Below are 23,824 nucleotides of genomic sequence, written 5' to 3' on the forward strand. Positions count from 1 at the left end.
TGTTGAGGAGGACCTTAGGAAGATGGAAGTCGAGAAGTGGAGAAGATGACAGAAGAGAATGGGCTCTCACTGTGAGAGAGGCCAAGGCCCTTCAGGGACTGTAGCAGCGAAAGAGTAAGTAAGTATTCATTCCATCTCTTCACACATTCCTCGCGAGGCGACATATGACGTCATTACTACGCGATTGCGCAATACGCCAGGGCGAATGAACGAAACCGGGCGGTCTTCATTCCAACTGGAAATCCCGGGTTACTCATTCTTCGTTGTTTCAACCTGTCTTCATTGTCTCATCTATAGAGTATGAGAGTGACCCACCCTGTCGATATGCAAGAGTAAATTTCGTGTTAAAATTAAATTATGAATATGATTGATACAGTACAGTGTGCAAGTTATGGGGGGGACGATTCACCCACAAAGAATATTTTTATCCCTGCCAGGGGGGGGGGGGGTATTCCCATCAAAGAAAATGGGATTGAAATCATACAGTATGCCATTTCGTAACTATGTAACGAACACAATTCAAAAATGATTCGTGTCCATTAATGGTCCAGTTATCAATGGACACGAATCCTGTAGCCTTGTGGATTAAAGGACACCATTCTGCAACTGACCAACCTCACTCAACTGAGATACACGTATTTCGAGGCTACACGGCGGTATGCAGTATGCCTTGTGCTGTAATTCGTATCCTTCTATTTTCGTTTCGTTAATATTTTAGTCTCTCGCCCCCCCCCCCCCCCCCCGCCCGAGATATAGTCACTGGCTAGATGCGTAGAGAACGTGTTCCCTTCTAGCCTCTAGCTCCGCTCACACCTATTATCTCGGGGTGATAGCGACGGTGTCGTCCTAATTGCAAACACTTGCTGCCTAAACAGGAATATACTCCAAGGGCTATGTCCTAATCGCGAACACATTTTTCTGCCTTGGGACGTACAACTTTCTCTCACACTTCCCGAGTCTATTTAACGATTTATTTAAAGGGACCAAGTTCCAGACTTGAGAGTGGTCAGTGTATTGTTGAATCATAGAAAATTCGACATGATTAAAGTAGTCGCCAAAGTATATAGAATTTTATAACTAAAGTGTGACCTATTTTTTTTTATATAGGAATACGAACTGCACGCTTCATTTACAAAGGAGAAGACTATGATAAGTCAATCAGGTTGGCTATTGTTGTTAGTCAAACCAGCCCAGCTGTCTCTCTGCGTCACCGGTTTTTCAGTTTCATGTGTTCGCAATTAGGACATGAAATTATTTCTCACTTTTATGTGTTCGCAATTAGGACACAACTGATAGAGACGGCACCGGGAGATTGTTAGATCCTTAATAATATTACCGTTGTCTCGTTCCACACATTTAATTCTAGGAAGGATATTCGAGCGGATTGTATTCGGTAAGGCAATTACCACTCATTCACCTTGCTCAGCCGTAAAACTCCGTCGTGTCTACTCCAGGTCGATACAGTCCAGTTCTACACTTGACGATTGACAGTCCATGGTTGCGATAGAGCAATGAGAAGGCTGAGACGTTGCGTCTCGCTATTTTATACTCGGAGGTGTGTGACCCCGGAGTTGACGCAACGCTCCTGCGAAGTTGGAGCACAAGTGTATTATGCTAAGCAAGGTCGTGCATACGTCACTCTTGCCCTACCGTTTACAATATTAATTTTACTAAATTATAATTAACCTTGTGTATTTAAATATGTAGGAAAGAAAATTCAAAATACAGTCTACTTTGGATGTAGCGAACATTTGGCTATTGTGACCCTTGACCACTAGTATCTACTCAAATACCTTACAAACTCAGTTTATAGTGAACCCTCAACTTCGGTTTTAGTGAACCTATAAAATTAAATGCGAGATTCTTTAGGCGACAGCATCTTGCATCTGTCAATGAAAGGAATCAAAGGGGTAAAATTCGGATCAAAGGAGTAGGGGAGTACTTGTTCCTACATCACTGCTCTTGATATTAATGAACAATGTCTTCCATTACAATTGTAAATGATTATTCATATTAAGTTTGGTAGAGGGCATTTTGTATGCTAGGGGACTTATTTCAAGTGATGTCTTTCACATTGAAGCTGCCTTGCCGCGAATATTACACAACGATTAGAAACAACAATGGGCCATAACAATCCTTGAAAGTGAATTTTCACAGACAGGTTAATATTAGAAACGTGCAAATGTCAACACTAGGAAGTAATCAGCGACTCCTTCACGCCCACGTCCCATGCACTTCATGGCACTTAACAGGTGTTTACTTGTCGATTGGGTAATGTGAAGATTAACAGTTGAAGGTCGCGCGTTTCTTGTACGTTTCCTGTTCGGCGCTTCTGTGCGGACGAACTGTCCCAACTGCTTCCCAAGCGCTGTACACTGGAAGGGGGTCTGAGCTTTTAGTGTTGGCTAAAATGGTGTCACTATCCCTGCCTGCTGATTAATTCCAAGGTCGCCTGCAGGACTTTTCCTCATGGAAGGGCGGGTGGCAGAGAAAGATTTCATATCTTGCCCTTCAGTCATGGAAAGTTACATTTTTACATTATTATAATTTTACGAATCATAAAATTGAAATTGACACTTTGGCGTTGTTGACAAGTTCAGACAGCTGTTATGTTGGACACGGCTTACTTAACTGCCTTAACATACACCTTGTATTACTTTTAATAATATATAGCTACAATTTCAGCATTCGAATTATATTAACTTTTTCCAGATACCTCTGGGGAGGGGAGGGGGGCAAGAGCCACCTGGCCCTCCCCCCTGCGGTCGACATTAATTGATTAAATTATTTTGCTAATTTCAGTTCGCTTCTCTGCCACTTTTGGCTAATCCGAACATAAGGATGAGTGATGATATGATGAATGTATACTCAGAAAGAACAGTCATGCCCAATCCGGGATTCGAACCCGGGACCTCTAGCATCAGAGTAATGTGCTAACCCCTCCGCCACGGAGGTCGGCCATCCACATGTTTGTCCACTCGGTAGGGCGTCAGAAAGAAACTGATTTGTTTTCAGGTTGGCTACTCTGGGACAATGATAACATTCAAGTATAATTCCCGGTTTTCAAGGCGAATTTTCCAAAAACTCAAGGCTACAAGAAGAGACTATTTCAAACTTGCGTATTACCGCATCTCACCACCCCACCCCTCATACAAATACTGTATATTAACAATATAAATGGTCTTTGCGATTCCAATGTACCAAAAATTCTGATTCAAATCAATTAAACATACATACATACATACATACATATATATATATATATATATATATATATATATATATATATATATATACACATATTATATAAGGTGCGGATTTTACATTTTCCATTTCACAAAGTCAGACTCGAAATACATCTATAAACAGAAGTCACAAATTTTACGGGATATACTAATCTACGAAAAATTGTTAATTATGTAAGAATTTCGAACTCAAATTTTCTAGCAAATGAAGAATAGTTTGTTTGTGGCCTAATGAAACAAATATTTGGTAAAGAGAAACTATTTCCTGGTTATTCCAAACAAACTTTTCCTCTGTGTATCTGCCTTACCATGCGGGAGACCCGGGTTCGATACTCGGCGATTCTGAATTCTAACAACAATGTCCTGCATGAAGCTACTCTGGAGTTCGCATCTACTCGACGGGAGTGTAAAGGTGGTCGGACCATGTTGCTGATCGTGAACACATATCATCCAATATGACAAGGGTCGAGAAGGGATGGAACCCTGTCTCCCCACCCCTATATGCCGTCTCGGTTCAATGCACAAGGGATACAGTACTACCTTTAGCCCATCAAAATATACACAAAATGTTTTACACGAGCTTTGTTGTTTGAACTACTTGTCAAACTTCGAATTACACCACCAACACGGACGTGCGCAGGATTTTATCCAGGAAAGGGAAACTATTTTCCAAGGCGGGGGGCAAAGGAGGCAATTTTCTCCTATAATAGTGTAGCCCCTCTCAAACACACCATCAGTTTGGTTATGTTCCTGCAACACTATTCTAATAATTAAATTACTGTGACTGAAATGAAATAGGTGTCAAGTATATCATTTCAGGTTGATATTCATTTTGAAGTGGGTTTGCCATTCCCATGGCCGCAAATATCACACATACACACTAGGACAGAAAAGCGAGAGAAAGAGAAAGGGACAGAAGTGAGAAAGAAAAACGAAAAGTGGCAAATAACGACAGAGAAAGGCGAGATAAACGAAATAGGAGAGAAAAGAAATAAGAAAAGTAACGCAGAGGGAGAGAAAAAGAGAAACGGAAAAATAGAGACATGAGTGAGAAAGCAATAACGAAAGAAGAGAAACAAAGAGAAGTTGTACGACAGAGTGGGAGAGAAAAAGAACAATATACAGGGTGGGCACAAAGTCGCTTTCCCCAGATATTTGATTTCTTCATTTATTGGGGAAAGCGACTTTGTGCCCACCCTGTATATAGAGAAAGAAAAGTGTCAAATAACGAACGAGAAAAGTGAGACAAACCAAAAAGAATAAAGAAGAAACAGAGATGAAGGAAAAACTAGGGAGAGAAAGATAAAAATAGAAAAGAGAAGCGGCCAAGGAAAAGTAAGAAATAACGAAAGAGAAAGATGAGAAAAAACGAAAGAAATGCAAAAGAAAGAAAAGTTACAAATGACGAAAGAGAAGGGGAAAAATAAACAGAAGTAAGACAGAGGGAGATAACAAGAAAAACAAAAACAGAGAGAGAGAGAGAGAGAGAGGGCTGAAAAAGCAAAAGAAAAGTGAGAAATAACGAAAGAGAAAAAAAAGAAAAATAAGAAAGAGGGATAGAGAAAAGAAACTGATGTACAGTCAACGTTTGTACAGAGTGGGCCACGAAAAAGCAGCCCGGCCCAGAATATGGAAGCAGTTGGCGGGGCTGCTTTTTCGTGGCCCACTCTGTAGAAATACTTTGTGATTTATACAGCACAATTTTGATGCACTAATTTTAACGTGTTGTAAAATTGAAAAAATAAGTTTCACTTAGAAGAATAAAAGACTAATTTCACGAAGTAATACAAATTTCTTTTAAAAAACAATCGAATAATGTCTGTCGAACTCAAAATTGTCTAAAGAAGCGAGTTACGTCACAACGCAACGACGTTCCTTTATCCTGGATATCTCGGAACGACTGTTTCAATACACCACATGACTTTTATTCAAGACCTACGGAAGTATCGCTTGCCTTTCCATAAAACTGGAAACAGATGTATTGGAGATAATTAGAGAATCACCTAGATACGTCGACAGAAGTTCACCTTGGTGAACACTCAGGGACAAAACAATTGTCCCTTCCCCCCTTCATTTGGCTTTCTTAACCGTGACAAAAACCAGGTGAACCTTCGATAGTTGCGAAGCACATTATGCAACGTTGCCAGATCTAGATACTAATCACGTCTCGATTACCTTAGTTTTTTTCCTGACATTGTGTCATAGTTAACCACACTTGCGGTTGGTTGCAAGCAGCAGCACTAATATAAATTTTATACGACGAAAATACACTCTTTTCACGCAAAAGAGAACAAAGGTGAACTATACCGAATCAAGTAAATGAGCAATTCTAAAAATGTCCGTTACAATCATGATACCATGTTGGATGTGTAATTTTGTTACTTTACATCGCTTTTCCGCCACTTTTGGCTGGTCTAACCATGAGACCTAACTTTGAGAGTGCAGAATTAAACTGGACCTAATTTCGAGGGGGACAGGATTAAACTGGACCTAATTTCGAGGGGGACAGGATTAAACTGGACCTAATTTCGAGGGGGACAGGATTAAACTGGACCTAATTTCGAGGGGGACAGGATTAAACTGGGCCTAATTTCGAGGGGGGCAGGATTAAACTGGGCCTAATTTCGAGGGGGGCAGGATTAAACTGGGCCTAATTTCGAGGGGGGGCAGGATTAAACTGGGCCTAATTTCGAGGGGGGGGCAGGATTAAACTGGGCCTAATTTCGAGGGGGGGCAGGATTAAACTGGACCTAATTTCGAGGGGGGGCAGGATTAAACTGGACCTAATTTCGAGGGGGGGCAGGATTAAACTGGACCTAATTTCGAGGGGGGCAGGATTAAACTGGACCTAATTTCGAGGGGGGGCAGGATTAAACTGGACCTAATTTCGGGGGGGGCAGGATTAAACTGGACCTAATTTCGAGGGGGGGCAGGATTAAACTGGACCTAATTTCGAGGGGGGGGCAGGATTAAACTGGACCTAATTTCGAGGGGGGGCAGGATTAAACTGGACCTAATTTCGAGGGGGGGCAGGATTAAACTGGACCTAATTTCGAGGGGGGGCAGGATTAAACTGGGCCTAATTTCGAGGGGGGGCAGGATTAAACTGGGCCTAATTTCGAGGGGGGGCAGGATTAAACTGGGCCTAATTTCGAGGGGGGGCAGGATTAACCTGGGCCTAATTTCGAGGGGGGCAGGATTAAACTGGACCTAATTTCGAGGGGGGGGCAGGATTAAACTGGACCTAATTTCGAGGGGGGGCAGGATTAAACTGGACCTAATTTCGAGGGGGGGCAGGATTAAACTGGACCTAATTTCGAGGGGGGGCAGGATTAAACTGGACCTAATTTCGAGGGGGGGCAGGATTAAACTGGGCCTAATTTCGAGGGGGGGCAGGATTAAACTGGGCCTAATTTCGAGGGGGGGGCAGGATTAAACTGGGCCTAATTTCGAGGGGGGGGGGGGCAGGATTAACCTGGGCCTAATTTCGAGGGGGGGGCAGGATTAACCTGGGCCTAATTTCGAGGGGGGGGCAGGATTAAACTGGACCTAATTTCGAGGGGGGGCAGGATTAAACTGGACCTAATTTCGAGGGGGGGCAGGATTAAACTGGGCCTAATTTCGAGGGGGGGCAGGATTAAACTGGGCCTAATTTCGAGGGGGGCAGGATTAAACTGGGCCTAATTTCGAGGGGGGGCAGGATTAACCTGGGCCTAATTTCGAGGGGGGGGCAGGATTAAACTGGACCTAATTTCGAGGGGGGGGCAGGATTAAACTGGACCTAATTTCGAGGGGGGGCAGGATTAAACGACCTAATTTCGAGGGGGGGCAGGATTAAACTGGACCTAATTTCGAGGGGGGGGGCAGGATTAAACTGGACCTAATTTCGAGGGGGCAGGATTAAACTGGACCTAATTTCGAGGGGGCAGGATTAAACTGGACCTAATTTCGAGGGGGGCAGGATTAAACTGGACCTAATTTCGAGGGGGGCAGGATTAAACTGGACCTAATTTCGAGGGGGGCAGGATTAAACTGGACCTAATTTCGAGGGGGGCAGGATTAAACTGGACCTAATTTCGAGGGGGGGCAGGATTAAACTGGACCTAATTTCGAGGGGGGGCAGGATTAAACTGGACCTAATTTCGAGGGGGGCAGGATTAAACTGGACCTAATTTCGAGGGGGGCAGGATTAAACTGGACCTAATTGTGAGGGGGCAGAATCAAACCTGGGGTTTAACTTTAGGGGAAGAGACACAAAGTTTTCCATCCCATAAAAACAGGGTCCAGAATTATTTGCTAAATAACTGTGACGTTTACGAAATCACAAATATTACTCTATATTACTTTGCTTCTCGGGTCCCCTAACTTGCAAATTTTAATAAAGCCGAAAATTTGGGGGGAGGACAAGTTACGCCTATGGGTCTAACGATGAGGATGCGTAGTGATAAGATGAAGTTGATGACTGGCTCAGGGAAGAACTGGCCCACCGAACATAGGCTAAATCCCAGTTTCCTATATTAATGCACACATACATTGTACAATCTTGCCGTAAGAATGGTAACAAGGCATTTTCGTTTCTCATTGGCGTTCGTACAGCTTCAACGTTCAAGCACAGATTGAAAACCACAGATTTGAAGCAGCTTTCCCTGCCTTATCTATTTTTCGCTAGTAACGGAGTTTCTGTGGTGCCGAACTTTTGAATTATCCTGTACATTTGTTTTATTTTTTTGTCAACTACAATCATTCATTCAATTAAAACTGAGTTAAAAAACAGTTACACAAATTCAAACAAGGTTTTCAAAAAAAATGTGCCACTTAAGGAGCTCAGTGTTCAGGTTTTCACTTTCCTTTCCACACTGGAGGGGGTGAGCAAAGTGTAGTACTATTTCCTCACATTTCTCCATTATGGATTTTGACCCTGTTGATATACATATGAAACTATTACTGTAGCAATTTCCATCCACTTTCAAAGTAGAGCTCATGGTGAAAAACTACTTTCAAACCGGCCCAAGTGTTTTTGAAGATATTTTCTTTAGCTCTGACTAGAGATTTCTTTGATGGGGGGGACGTTAAAATTTCACAAAATTGTACGTTTCCAGGCAAGTTCGCTTATTTATTAAGGCAAGCGCAAATTTTCAACAAACTAACCATTGAGCGAACGGGAACGAGGTCTTGAAATAATGAATTCATGATTCAATTTTTTTGTCGGATGCGTGTTTCGTAATAAAGAATATTAAAAATTCGCATTTTTGTAAGGATCACTGAACAAACGTAACAAATTTGAAGAAAATTTGAGATTGTGGGTTAAATGTCTGTTTGATTTAAAATTGAATAACCCTATTGATTTTTTCCTATCCTCTCTCTCTCACACACACACACATTTCCATTTCTCCTCTTTGATTCATTCCTTTTCCCTTTCTGTCTCATTCTTTATCTTCAATTTCGCCCGTTATTCTCTCTACCTTTCACTCTCTGTCTGCATTTATTTTCTCTCTGCTTTTCTCTCATTCTATTTCATATTCCAGCTTTTGACACACTTAGAAAAGGATCTATCTGGTCGCACACCTTATCCAGTACAAGCCCTGCCCTTAGTCTTTATAACGTCATGGTAGATCACTGAAATTTTTGTGACGTCACAAAACGAAGAGTGGGGCGGGCCTATAGAATTTTATGCGGGCGCCCATGACCAGTCATGACCCGATCCTCTGGTTAATCCACCATCGTGTGGTGGATTCACTACTGCAAGGAAAATTTTCGGTTCTGGGGCACCGTTGTTACCTTCTGAAATACATCAAAAATATCCTCCAACCAATCACCCACTATCCATCGAATCACTGCCTTTCATTATCACAAGATAACATTACAGCAATTGTATCACCTTATCTTATACTCCTAGCACTGATAATTTGTCACGTTTCGTAAGATCTTATAAATATCGAACACGTATATACAGATTTCTAGAGCAATTTGACGCTGAGTAACTAATTGTGCTGACAAATGACATGAGAAAATTAGAGACGCCATGAATTTTAAAAGAAATTAGTTTTTTTGAAAAACAAAATCCCACCTAGAAAACTGTTCCAACCAAAGGAAAATTCATAATGGAGTTTAAGACTTTTTATGTAGCTAATCAGTGACGCCAACTTATATGGGCCTGTGGGGCCAGAGCCTGTCCAATAATTTGCATGTTATTGTATTTCATTTTAGAAATAAAGTCCCCGCGCTTAAGAAAACAAAATGTTTCATCACTGTACACCTAATACTATCACCTTACTATTTCCATAGTGTTCATCAGACCGTATTATTTATTACTTATCGACATTTCTTATGTATTAATATGGGCGGCGACAGACGTATGGGATATATTTATAATAGTCGAAAAATACCCATATTTATAAATAGGGAGCGGAAGTTGATGACCTAAAAAATATAAGTATATGACCTATAGAATGTCCTAAAAATGGGGAAAATGACCATTAAATTTGTTAGTTTCAGGTCATAAATGGAAATGAAAAGAAAATTAAACAAAATGCATCTCTCTTTCAAAAAAAAAAAAAAAAAAAAAGCAAGAACCTGGTGGTTTCCCCCGACACAACAAACATTGTCACCTGTTCAGCATTTCCTTTGCTCGTAAATTGCAATTCTGCGAGATATATATATAGACCTACGTTCACCTTGGTGAAAAGGCAAGAATATTACCAAAATGAAAGAAGTGACAAAATATAACAAAATATTACACCGAATATTGCGAAAAATTCCGAAAACCGGGGAAAATGACCTACAATCTGAAAATTGGCAAAAGAATGCACTTTAAATACCTTTTTTGGGTTCTAGACGAAGTGTAATAATGTGTATATTTAAGGGGCATCGTGTCCGAGATGTAAGAAAAAATATGACATTTCATCATCTTCCGCTCCCTATTAATAAATTTCTTTCTTTATGCATGGCGATGCAGATTATTTTTGGTTTGCAGTAGGGCTATACTCATGTTCACAAGATCGCTTTTGCATCTTTCTTTAAATACGAACAACTTTTCGCCCTACACATATAAAAAGTTACACTAATAGTGTACAACAAAAATATACATTATGAAATGAGGCAGTAATACCTAGGTAGATCAGAAAAAATATAATACTGGACAGGAATAAAACGGAAACAAAACTCGGCTATTAGGCTGGACAGATCATGCAACATGTACTCTAATAAACTTGATGCCTTATTTATAATAATAATAATAATTGATGTGAAATTGGGGGCTCAGGAAGTTTCAAGGAGTGCTCAAACAACCTCCACCCTGTAGCTGCCTATCAATATTTACGATTTTTGAATTCTCGTTAGGGGAATCATTTAACTCAACGATGTATACAGCGCCATTTTTTGGTTTTGCTGCTGCATGGGGGAGGGGGAGGGATATGCGTGCGCAGACCCTCTGATGAAGAGGGACAAAAGCCTTTATGAAAGGTCAGTCTGAGCAGGGGTGTCCATCCCCCCCCCCAAATGCCCATGACGCACTCCCCTCCAAAAAGGTAGAACACCCCCCTATTCTTTCCGAATTAATTACTCAAATTATTTTTGTCAGACAAAATTTGCGGAAAAATATACCAGAGGTGCAACCGCGAATTTTTGTCTGGGAGGGCAAGTACCAGGATAAACGTACCAATAATAACATTAATAATTGCTTTATTATTATTACCACTACTACCAGCAGTAGTAGTAACAAAGACGTTATTATCCTCATAAATTACGCAAAGAGGGGATAGAAGTTTGTGCTAAAGCATTTGTTTCAAACAAAACATATCAAACATTTTTCAAAACAGTCAATTTCACATTAGCTAATAATGGAAAATAAGCACACAAACTGTATTTTGAATGGCAGAAAATGAATGATAAATGCATTCCGAAGATACATGTGTACAGGCCCGTAGCTAGAGGGGGCAACTGCCCCCCTGAGAGCCTGCTCTGCCCCCCCCTGTGAAAAATACAGAACACATTCCTACCTGGAATACTCTCTAATCTTTACAATTATATCATGTGTTACTCTAGCAACATAACAAGGACACTAATTGATTTTGTGATTTATTAGGGTGTATTGGATTCCGTATAATGTCGTATCAGGATTGGGAGGAAAAGTTCCCTTCCAGATTCAGACTTCGGGAAATGATTTTGCAATATTCAGTATCTAGAACAGTTGCGACACTTTGAACAGCTTAAATTGTTATTTCCCAAGTTTACCTTTTGATAATAGTGATTAGTGATTCATGTGGTAAAAAGAGGGAGTGGATATTCGATTGTTGTTACTTAGCGTTGCTTTTCTGCCACGCTAATCGCAACAATGAGTGATGACGTGAAATTGATGAAGACACACTCATAAACAGTGCCACAACCATATGGGCAGAGGGCATTGTCCCCCCCCCCCCTCCAATCTTGGACCGAAGTCCATTCTAGGGGAAGCAAACATTGAATTAAAAAAACAAGACTAGGAGAACCTAAGAATAGCAGGACAATTGGGTACTCATGATGGAATTAGTTTGTGTGTTCCTTGCATTTTTCTTCCAGACGGCCAAGGGCAATTGCCCCCCCCCCCCCCCAGATTTCAAATTTTATACAAATAAAAATACATTTCGTAAAATTTTCTTGCTCGCTTCGCTCGCGATCTTTCCTATTATTATAGTCCAAGCTCAGAGCCATAGCTATGGGGCGGCGGGAGTCGGCCCTGGGAGCCAAACGATCTATAGTAAAAAATGTTAGAGAGATTTGTAAGGCGCCCCGTAAAGTTATTTGCGCCCTATTAAAACAATTTATTTCTATGAAACTTAATATGAAATATTAATTATGACACTAATCCCTGAAGTCATGGATCAATCAAGGGATTCCTATTTGTTTGTCAGGTGTTAAAACATGTATTTCAACTATAATATCATACAATTCACACAAAAAAATGGTTAACGTAACCAGTAGGCAAACATTGTCTGTAGTGATGCAAGGGTCTCCCCTTTGAAGGAAATAGTCTGTGGGGGACTAAGGGACCCATGTTTTAGCAAGTACAAAAAATGTATTACAAATTTTTACACAAGTCATCTTAGCAAGTACAAAAAAAGTACTACAAATTTTTACACAAGTCATCAAAGTGTAGATAATATGTAACCATTATTATTTAATTAATTCAATTTTTCTTGCATAACACAACACAATGGTGTTGTTGGATTCTCGTTAGATTCCTTTGTGCTTAAAATCTTGCATACTGGAAACTAGAGGGAATCCTTACGAAGCATAATTTATAAAGGGCTCCCTTAATCAGTTCTGCAGAGAGGCCCAAAGCTGTTGGTACATATTAATCATCTATTAACATTGTCCTGTCGACCTGTAAATATCACGTAGATATAGTCCCTATTAGCATATTTATGTTAAACTTATATAATATTCTAAATTCTTTGGCAATCTGGAAAGGTAATTATCTAAATATTGCTATTTGATGTTGCTCGAAGTGTTTTTCTTTTTGTTGTTTTTTTTTCAGTTTGTTACTTACCTCTTTTTGGGAAGGGGGCAAGTGCCTCTGTGTATCCTGCTATATCTGCCAATGCTACACAATATATTAAAAATTTGCCCCCTCTGGGATTGACTTCGCACCCCCCCCCCCCCCTTACAAAGAATTTCTGGCTAAGGGCCTGCATGTGTAACTTTCACGCACAACAATACAGGGTGATCCGTTTGAGATGTCAGAAAAGTAAACCGTTCTGTACAATAGGTTAATGTACGTATCTCTGAGCAGTTTGTTGTATTATATGCAGAAAGGATGTAAGTTTTGAGTGAGTGCAGGTTTACAGACTTAAGCCATGGGGCTGTCCTAGTGTGCATATAACACACGCAAATTCCACACTCCATACGATACATTGTGCGCTGTTGTGGCGTAACCACTATCTTTATCTATCATGAACGATAGCGCCACGCGGCTGAAGTCTGAAAACCTCCATTAACTCGAAACTTACATCCTCTCTGTATATATTACAGCAAACTGCTCAGAGATACGTACATTAACCTATTGTACACAACGGTTTACTTTTCTGACATCTCAAACGGATCACCCTGTATATTTTACACATGCAGCATGGAGCGACATAAAATAGAAAATGCATATTCAACAAGCTAACACTAAACTGTGTACGTATTGAAAGCTTATTCAATACAAATATACAACACATATTATTTAAATACATTACATTACAGAAAAATTATAGATCCAATTTTTGCAATTGAAAACAATTCTGATTAATAGGATGCAAATAATTTAACTGGACGCCATGGCATTATCTCTTTTACAACTTTCTTTTAGATTACTCGGCTCCCATGGCCGACTCCCGCCGCCCCCAGCTAAACCTCTGAACTTGACGAAAACGAGAAAAGCAGACAATGCGAGCGAAGCAAGCAAGAAAATTTTACAAAATGTATTTTTATTTGCATAAAATTTGAAATCCAAGGGGTAATTGCTCCTCTGTGCTCCCCTGCAGGTGCCCTTGGCCCTCAATGTTTGTCCCCCTTTTGCTACCCTAGAATTGACTTCCGTCGAAGGTTGGGAGGTTGCAATGACCCCCTGCATCCCTGTGGTTGCGTCACGGTATAGACATATTAAGCAATATATGTTTACTTTAGATACTTTAGGCTTACTGCCATTGTTAGTCAACCTTATTCTGCAGAGTTTGTCTGCTCGACTAACCTTGTATTAATGCGAATACCCCCCCCCCCTACATTCAAACCGATTCTAAAGACATAAGAGGTGGTGTTTTATTTCAACCCTATCGCCGCGATCACCTACAGGTTGGTAGAAAAACTATACATAATAACCAAAACTAAAAATCAATAACAAGTCATTCAAACGATACGCTCCCCCCCATTTTTGTGTGAAGATATATAGAATTGGTATAACATTTTTTCCCCCAAAAAAATGGCCATGACGCAGGCGCGTCATGAACCCCCACTGTGGGCACCCCTGAGTCTGAGAAAGAAAAACCTGATTCCATTTGACATTTCACGGTTTTATTGTATTGATGAGTACTAAACGAGATGGGGGGACGTATATAATGTATGTCTGGATCCACTTCGCTATTCCAGCTTCCGCGACTCAAAAGTTCTCTGTTCCCCTCCCTCTTTATTCAAAACAACTACACATAATGTATTTATTTCCAATGTGTGACCAATTTATTCTGCGACCACAGGCTAACGAATAAAATACGTGAGTTAATAATAAGTAATTTGCTGGAGAACGAAGCGAGAGAGTCCAATTACATAGGAATAAACCCGTCGTAGTTGCTAGGAATTTTCGTCGGTTTGAAAATATATATATTTTTTTTAATAGAATAATATTGTTTAATAGCAGTAATAAGATTTCCTCTACACTAAATTTCTAAGCGAGAGTATTCGGAGGGGCAACTACCCCCCTTGCTCACGCATATGGGGGGGGGAGTCAGTATCGCCGCCCCCTGATTCGAACCCAGAACTCTTGCATGGTGTTATCCTGTTCAATAATACATCGCGAAGAATGGGACCATAGATTCATGAAAGAACATTCTAGGTGCCACTTCAAACTGAGACGACAGTCCAAATTGGCCTGTATGTATTATACAGGAATCGAACCTACGTACTACAATGGTACGGATATACCAAGGATCCAGTTCGATACCTGACTGAGGCACATTTGTACAACTTTCCTCGCATTACTATATTTGACAGTTTTCAAACGTCCGTCTATCAAGATTGACGGGATGCAGCATTTCCACATCACTAGTCCTCCCTTGTACTAAAAGTGCGTTATTGACCAAAGCAAAACAGCTTATGAGAATGTGCTGCTTTACAAGTGTGGGTTTTATAACAGACTTTTAGTTTCCCCTTAGGCACAGAAAACGCAGGTCTGATTATGTAATACGTTCCACTTTACACTCGCCCAACCACATGTTATGAACACGAAAACACACTCACTTCTACTGTTATATTGAACTACGTCTATGTTAATATAGTATACGAGTATGACAGCCATGATCATGTACGATATTTTACTATTTGTCACTTTCGAAGGCACTCCCCCTACTCATCTCACTAAAAAACGAATAAAAATGTTATCAGTTCTTACCTTGGCCAGCTTTTCAATGGGAACTAATTCCACTGGTGTTCGTTCTTTCAGTTCCTCAGATTGATTATTGATCTGTATTTCAGTCTTGACAGGTGGATACCCGTCGCGGGTTGGCTGGTTCCCCATGCTATTCCTCCATTCACTATTTCTTAATGTCACACTTTTAATATTTCACTCGCAAGTTTTCACTTGATACAAACGAGCTAGTTCCCTGCACCCTGTGCGATACGAACGCCACGAACTGCAACACTCGAATGCGTGTTTGATATATCCTCAATGCGGGGCTGCGAACGGCATGACGTCACCAGTGTTGCCGCCTATTGCTAATCGCTGGAAATTTATTTCTGTCTCTGCGAAGCGTTGTGTGGCAAATTGCCGCAAAATAGAACTACGGATGGAGGTAAAAAATACGAAAATTGCTAGTTCGTTTATTTCTTACACGGGGTCGACCAAACAAGGAAGAAGACACCAGTCAAATTATAAATCAAATAACGCTTTTCAGAATTCACCAGCGTGGATCAGACTGGTGAACCAAAAATTACGTCAAATTCGGTGAAATCTGGAGGGATTCATATTAAAACAAATGAAGACTACGTTCGAAAAGTGCGTGTATATTCGCATTTATTTATCGGGAAAAAGAGTCTTCGGCACAGATAAAGATATATTGTGGGGAAGACACAATATATATATATATATATATATATATATATATATATATATATCTTTATCTGTGCCTCCGGCCTTGTCCCCACATAAAATGGCTCTGGACCTCACCCAACCTCAAGTCAATGGGTACGCATTTCTTTGAAAAAAATATCGGAGATTTAATATGTAGGCGGTTTCAGAATTCGTGAACAAGGGGTACGATAAGCAAAACACCGCCCCCCTGTACTTATACAGAATGAAAATCGATTACACAGTTTCACACCGTGTTTTACATATTACAATACCTTTAAAGCGAAGCAAGTGCAAAGCAAACCTATTTTTGCGTAAATGCGTAACCTATTTTTGTTCACATTGAATTTCATTAAATTTCCTGCTTTTCCGTTGATTCATTGATAATTTTGTACAATAAAATTTGCTCGTGGATTTCTCTTCTAGTAGAATGTATATTATACTATTTTTTTCTAGCAATTTTATATGTAGTATCTGTATGACGATCTTCTTATAAGTTTAATAATACAGTATTATTAGCGTAAGAACTTTTTGGAATATACAGCACTTGTAAAAAGGATCCCATATTATACAGGCATATTTCTATATGCTTCTAACGAGACTATTAACACTTAATTATTAATATTTAATAATTAAATAATATAATTAATGCCTCTATATTGTTAATGTATTTTGTACTTGTTATAGCCGGACCCTGTGGCCGAATGGTTGTCGACCTCCGTGGCGAAGTGGTTAGCAGAGCGCGTCACAACGGCAGAGGTTCCGGGTTCGAGTCCCGGGTAAGGCATGGGTATTTGTGGTTGTCCAGATAAGAAACTGAGAAACTGTAAGAATTGAAAAAGTGTAAAAGTGAGAAAAAGTGTGAATGGTGGGAGATACCTCCGTGTAGGGGGTATTTCCTTTAAAAAAGGGGGGGGTTAGCACATCGCGCTGCGACGCCAAGGGTCCCGGGTTCGAATCCCGCTTGGTTGTTTGTGAATGTCCATTCATCAATTTCATCAATATTCCCCATCTTCGCAAATTAGCCAAGAGGCACAAAACGCGAAGTAAAATAAACTAAATCAATCAATCAATGTATTTGTTATAATAAAAACCTAGTACATGATACGAGGCATTACATACAATATTTTTTCAATATGTGTTTCGAAAGACGAAAGTTAACTTATGAGCGATCATTAATTTCTGACGTTCTTTCCAAAATATTACCATTCACCTTACACTCTAAGCAGACGAAATCTCTTGTGGCGCTGGTACCATAAGGTTTATTTAATTTTCCTCTATTTGTACTGAAATGTTTGTACATGTTAAAAATACCAAGATTAACAGTTGAGTTTACAAAAGAAGCCTACGAGGGCAGTACGATCTGAATCTATCAATGCAATGCGAAATATTAACATAAAACAACATAAAGAAACTAGAAGCCACAAAGAAGAAATCGGGAACTTCAGAGTTCCGAACAGTATAATTACATGTCCAATCTTAATATTTGATTTTCTTTTGGGGACGATAAATTAAAATTAGTTTCTTGCTTGTAGAATCATTAAGACGACCGGAAGTATGAGAAATAGGTGAAACTATAGAACTAGGTACGACTACTTCACTCAAATACTCGCCCAAAACGTATGATTTGGTTAACTTTTTTCCTCAGGGGCGAAATGTTACGTGTTCTCATTGTCTCTCAATAACTTTACTTCACGGACGAAAGGTTGGTTCAATAACTCACGTTTCGTTTTGTTGTTGTTGTTAGCCGTACCTAATACTAAACGTAGTTTTACCAAGAAATGGCCAATTCTTGCAGCAATATGTTATTGTGATTTCAAAAGAAAAATCCAGGAGAGAAGCAAAGACAAAAACAACACTAAACCTGACATAACTAATGTTATCCAAAATTCAAGTGTCAATATCTATCTCTAGTGTCGAAACTCGAATCGCATTTTTTTCCCACTACGATACTGTTCGAGAAAAGTTTACAAAAATGATAGAAGTAGGCCGTTTTTCAATGATTTCAATAACTCACCTGATTTCGAACGTTTCAGAAAATTATTCATGAAAGTAGACTGACGCAAGGTAGCCTTTTCCCGTTCTCTCTGCCTTTTCCTATTTTCTGGCCCTGACCGTTTTTTCTTTGCTCTACTCATTTTCATTGGATGCGGAAATGGAAAACCTGTTAAGACCGTACTCTTCTAATGCATGCGATTTACTCACTACCAGACCACAACTGAGTATCCGAAGGGAAGCAATACTACGAACTACAGTAAAACCTCGTTAATCCGGCCCCCTATAAGCCGGACTTGGCTTAATCCGGACAGGCAAAAGGCCAAAAAAAAAAATTGTTAATGGTCTTTCGAAAGAAAATATTTCCTTATCAGAGCTGTAGCTAGAGATTTCAGCGCCCAGAACGATAATAGATTTTTGCACCCCCTGCAGCGAATTTCCGCCCTCCCGCCTAGATTCAGCTGGCATATTTAGACATTGAAAAAATATATGTACAGCCGGCAGCCGACGAGAAGATCGCTGAATGAAGGGTGACGGGGCACAGAGGGAAAGGGAGGGTCAGGTTCATTTGCAGAATTTAGGGGTGGTCGGGGAGAAGGAAGTCTTGTTTTCTTCTTGGCGGGTCATTGTCAAGCTGACGAGAAGAGTTCTGGCGGAAGAGCACCTCCCCCACGCCTGGCAGTACGTCACACCTCTTCTGCCAGCGCTCTTCTCGTCGGCTGCCAGCTGTACAGTCTTAGAAAAAAATACCTGGGCCACGGGACGTAGAATTTCGTAACGTCTTAAAGCCTGTTGTTTATGCAACCCAAATAACAAAATATTCGCTTAAGTTTGCCAGGTGATTCTGAGTTCTCGGGAAGGATTGAGCTTTGATAGCATGAGTCACATGACTCGTGCCCCAGCCACAACAAACAGCTGGGTGCTACGATGCCTCCAGAAGAAAATTTCAGGAACTGGTTTCTTGACAAGAGCTACTCCTAAGGAAATACTATTCTTTCAAGTGATATTAGAGTCATTGTCAAGAAGGTTCGCTGAAATGATGGTTCTCATCACAGACCACATGCCACACGTTAGTTGTTTAAGTCCAGTTCATGCACTGGACCTACAGATTAAAACGGGATCCGAACCAAATGCCACTCTATTTGGTATTGAATTCGGAAGCCTTTCATACCATGGCGAAGACGTTACCACTACGACATCAGAGAGGCAATGGAACCCCTTGAGAAAGAGATAAGCGAAAATTGCTACGTGACAAACCATATTTGCCCGTAAATTTTAAAAATAAGACAATATTTTGTACTGACAGTTTCGAACCGTGGGAGAGGCATATATTTTTTTGTACCATCGTCCATTTCACGAGTTTATAATTCTTCCTCACCGACACGAGTAACGCGATTGGTAGAAGAAAAGCGAAGTAAAATAACTGAAACAGAAATAAAAGGAAAAAGCGAAATAAATTTTATTCATAATATTCTGCAGTCACTTGAGTTGTATTCACGCGTTGCCATCTTTAAAGAAAGCCGTGGTCTCTTCCTTGTCTTTTTCGCTTTCTTTGTGCTCTTGCTTGCCCCGTCACGATTGGTCTAAAACTAATTAATGCGACGTTAATTAAACAATCCAAACAACGAAACAATGCACAATCAACTGCACAAAACAACATTCCAAATGTTTTCGAATCGGAAAACAATTGAGATGCTGTAAAATGACTTATGCAGTAATAAAGTGGGAATTCGGTACCGTATAGAATTAAATCGGTGGAGATGTTCGATTTGATTGGATGTTTGTTATTTAGATTTGCTATTCTTTCACTTTTGGCAAATAGCGACGATGAAGATGAGTGATGCTATGATGAAATTGATGAAGGGACACTTACCAAGGACACCCACGCCCAAGTCGAGATTCTAACCAAGGACCCATGGCATCGTAGCGCGCTGTGCTAACCACTCCTCCATGGAGTGGACATTATAGCATATTTTGTGTGCTCAATTGGGATCAATCAATGGAATGAATAGGCATATTATATGATTAATAAATTCATATCATAATACCACGTCATATTATTCGGCACGAAGTAACATCAGAGACATTCAATCTTGCATTTTTGCCTTTCAACTAATTCCTTGAATTCAGGTTAATCACAACAATAAGATAAATTATGAAGCAAATGATAGTTATTACGAATTACCTGACAGAAACAACATTAAGCAGGCTCGATGGTCAAGTTCATTAAGTGATTGACATTCGATATCGTCGCCAAAGATCCCGGGTTTGAGTACCGTCCTTGTCGGGGGTGTTTGACTATTTCGTCATCAATTTCATGTAATGGTCACTCGTCCTTATCGTCGCGATCATCGAACAGGGAATAAAAATTATAAAAATAAATACGATGGAAGAGTACTTATTTCATCTCTCACGAAATCTCCTACAAAACCGGAATATATAAAAAACATGTATATTCATTCACATACATTTTCGATTTCTATATTTAACTAATCGAGACCGAGAACGGGAGAGCAATTTTCAATTGGACAAACCGAGAGACGGAGACACTGTCAAGTCTCGTTTCTTCTTGGCACCTCCGTAATCGAGTTGTTCTGTTTGTCATTGGCTTTGTATTGGCAATTATTGTCATTATTCTTCCCCTGCAGGTAAAACATAACGGTGAATTATGATGAAATGAAGCAGATAAAAGGGCAAGAACAAGAAAGTCATGCCTGTTCGGGACTCCAACCCAGAACCTTATGTAACGAGATTTGAAATTCTGGAGAAGGCGTCCGTGTTTCGCTTGGTTTTCTCTTTCCTCTACTTCTCTTATATTATCATACATGTATAATAAAAATGGATATGATACGATATGTTGCGATTCATAATTGTGCTGGTTAGATGCTACAGATGTGAACTCCAACCTGCAATATATTATTCCCTTTTGTTTCGTATCTGGTTGAACATTAAATTTTCTTACACTGTGACAATTTCTTTCTTAGTTTTGGTTTGGTGCACAGATAAGCTAATCTGGACTGGACCTTCAGTTTAAAGTGGGATACTAACCACTATGTGCATCCACCGTGTATCAAACCCGGGATCCACTGATTACAAGGCGACGACGTTATCACTACGCCATCGAGGAGGCTCCGTGACAAAATGTTATGCACTCGATCTCTACCATAATTTATTTCAGCATTTACATTTTCGTTTTCTTCTTCTTTTTTCCTTTTGTTAACTACTCTTATACGACTCTTTTTGCGTGAACGAATTTCTTCTTGTTTCAGGAAAAAATAATACATGCAGGCTGTATAAAAATCCCCCGTTCAAATAGATAAAACGTTCACTCTCGAGAACTAATTTACATGTTTATCACTAAAGTAACCATTAGGAAGGAAACTATTGAAATGGTAACTGATATAACTGCAGATGAAACAATACTTACAGCCACTAACGAAATATCTATTCTTGTGTAGCCTCACAGACAACAAGTATCTGGTGAGTCATTCACTCTTGCTGACTACGGGTGAAGGTCACTGAAGTAAAGGATGGTGGCAAGCAAGCAGGTGTCTGCTCCATTAAAGACGAGGTCACGTGTTCCAGTTATCAATGGCGTACGAAATAAGGAGGAACACAGCTATCTGACGTATATTTTGGTCCCGTCATTGCAGGTAGAACACTTTATCGTCGTGGCCTTGAAGTTCCCTCGGGGCACTCCTACGTAAAGGTTTCTCAGCTAGAAGGATATCTTCCCCATTGAGTGGAGGAAAAGTGGGTGCGTATAGAGGTCCTTCAACTTTCGTATTCTTTTTCATTTCAGAACCCGTGCTGTATCGTCGACTTAATCCAATATATCCGATGTAGGTTTTAGGTTCTGTTTGTGTTCGGTTATTTCACGTTGTCTTCCTGCTTATGTTATTCGCGACGAAGGTTCTGGATTCGATAATCTGGACAATAACGGGATTGTGTTGGTTGCTTGATTTGGTGTCTTAAGTCCACTTTATGTCCTGTTAGGCTAATCGTGAATGGACCTACAGTTTAAAGGGGGATCCGAACCACTATGTTCCTCCACCGAGTATCGAACCCGGGATCCCTTAATTACAAGGCGCCCACAATCCCACTGCGCCATCGGGGATTGTGTTCAAAACGAATGAATCAAATTTGAGTGATATGATATGCAACCATTGGAAGACTATTGAAAGAAAAGCTATGGGAACCTGCCAGTTTTTCTACTGCAGACAGAAAACCATAAACATGGAAGAGAAGCTTATATTCTACGAAACCTGACGCTATGTGCTCGAATACTGGCTAAATATAATCCATAGAGGCATAGCAACGTTAAACAACCTCTTATATGATACATATAGGTTTAAAAAGGTCGAAATAAAAAGATTGTGTGCGCCTCACTGATGGCGTAGTGTAAGGCCTTATAATCAAGGGGTCTCGGGTACGATACCAGGTGATCGCACATAGTGGTTCGGATCCCACTTTAAACTGTATGCAGTTCAGATTAGTCTATCTGTGCCGGTGACTCAGTCGGTAATGCGTCTGACTACGATGCTATAGGCCCCGGGTTCGATCCCCGGCCGGTTCAAGCCCGGGAACTTTTCTAACGTTGGAAGCGGCCCCGGCACCCACCAAGCGTCGAATGACATGGGTACCTGGGGGAAACCCTGGGGGTAAAGGCGGTCAGGGGCGTGATGCTGATCACATCACCCCCACTCACGAACGAATCAAGAAAGTGTGGGGCGTTACCCCCACACCCCTTTATACGCCTTCATGGCATAGCGCTAAGCACAGGTGAGAACTTTACCTTTTATTTTTTTGCATAAAGTGGACTTACAACAAAATTTAAACTTACGATAAAGATTATGATAAGGTATTAAATAATTGGGTCTAACACATTTTTTTATTTTTTACCAATGACATTGCTAACTAATATTCTTAATTTCAGTTTCAAGATGAAATCGGCTACGAAATAAAAGGAGTGGGTTCATATTTCTGTTACGAAATTCCACTTTTGTAGTAGACCTGTGCCACACTAAGATGTGACATAATAAACAAATCTGAGACACTTTCAAAGTATTAAATTGCTATCTACGTATTTGGGAACAATCTTTCAATATAATACTTTTTTTGGACGCGTCAAATGATAGTATTTAATTCCTGTTTTAGCAGCTTTAAGAAACCTGATTTGGGGGGGGGGGGGGTTACAAATGCCCTTTCTGCTCCCGTCAAGTTACGCCTATGACAAACAGGAATTCAAAGTAAAAGACTGTCCCGACTAAATCGGGAGACACGTCTGATAGATTTACAATTGGGAAAATCATAATTAAGCGTGTAGTTGAAAACAACCTATTTTCATATATTGCATGCAGCTCTACTTTTTCTGCAATGTGGATCAAGAACTGGGGACGTGGAGAAGCACAACACTCCACGTAACCAATAGTCACGTGACCCTCTTTGCTTTCCTGTCATGTTGACCTTCGCGTGGAACACATTTCTCGGTGTTAAGACAGGCAAAATCACCCGATCATCGAAGGGTGCAATATGTGTTGCCTACCCTCCTGCATTACTTGCTCCTATTAAAGCCTTATGGGGAAGAACTTTTTTCCATGACTGTACCTACTCTTTTCCGTTGAATCCGACGAAAAGAAAATTTAGCATTCAAGAAATGTGTCTCATAAAAGGTCAGTCGGTTGTGCATCCAACCTCATCTTCGTTTAAGCAGTGTATGGTATTGTTCACTTTTATTTATAATCAGTTTAGAAAATAATATATTTATAAGTTAAATGATACGTAACGT

The 23,824-nt window shown here is 40.2% G+C and overlaps 1 protein-coding gene across 1 annotated transcript in view; it reads right to left on the reverse strand.

The window, feature by feature from the left end:
• The window catches only part of LOC146002461 (uncharacterized), a 103,938-nt gene extending 88,330 nt beyond the window's left edge, over positions 1-15,608 (reverse strand). The window contains exon 1 of the mRNA XM_083140313.1: positions 15,367-15,608. Coding sequence (XP_082996439.1) covers positions 15,367-15,492 — 126 coding nt within the window. The 5' untranslated portion in view covers positions 15,493-15,608. The remainder of the gene's footprint in view (positions 1-15,366) is intronic.
• Positions 15,609-23,824: the final 8,216 nt, after the last annotated feature.

The sequence above is a fragment of the Lepisma saccharinum genome, chromosome 18 (genome assembly GCF_977018435.1).
Source record: "Lepisma saccharinum chromosome 18, izLepSacc3.1, whole genome shotgun sequence".
In the NCBI taxonomy this organism is placed as follows: domain Eukaryota; kingdom Metazoa; phylum Arthropoda; class Insecta; order Zygentoma; family Lepismatidae; genus Lepisma; species Lepisma saccharinum.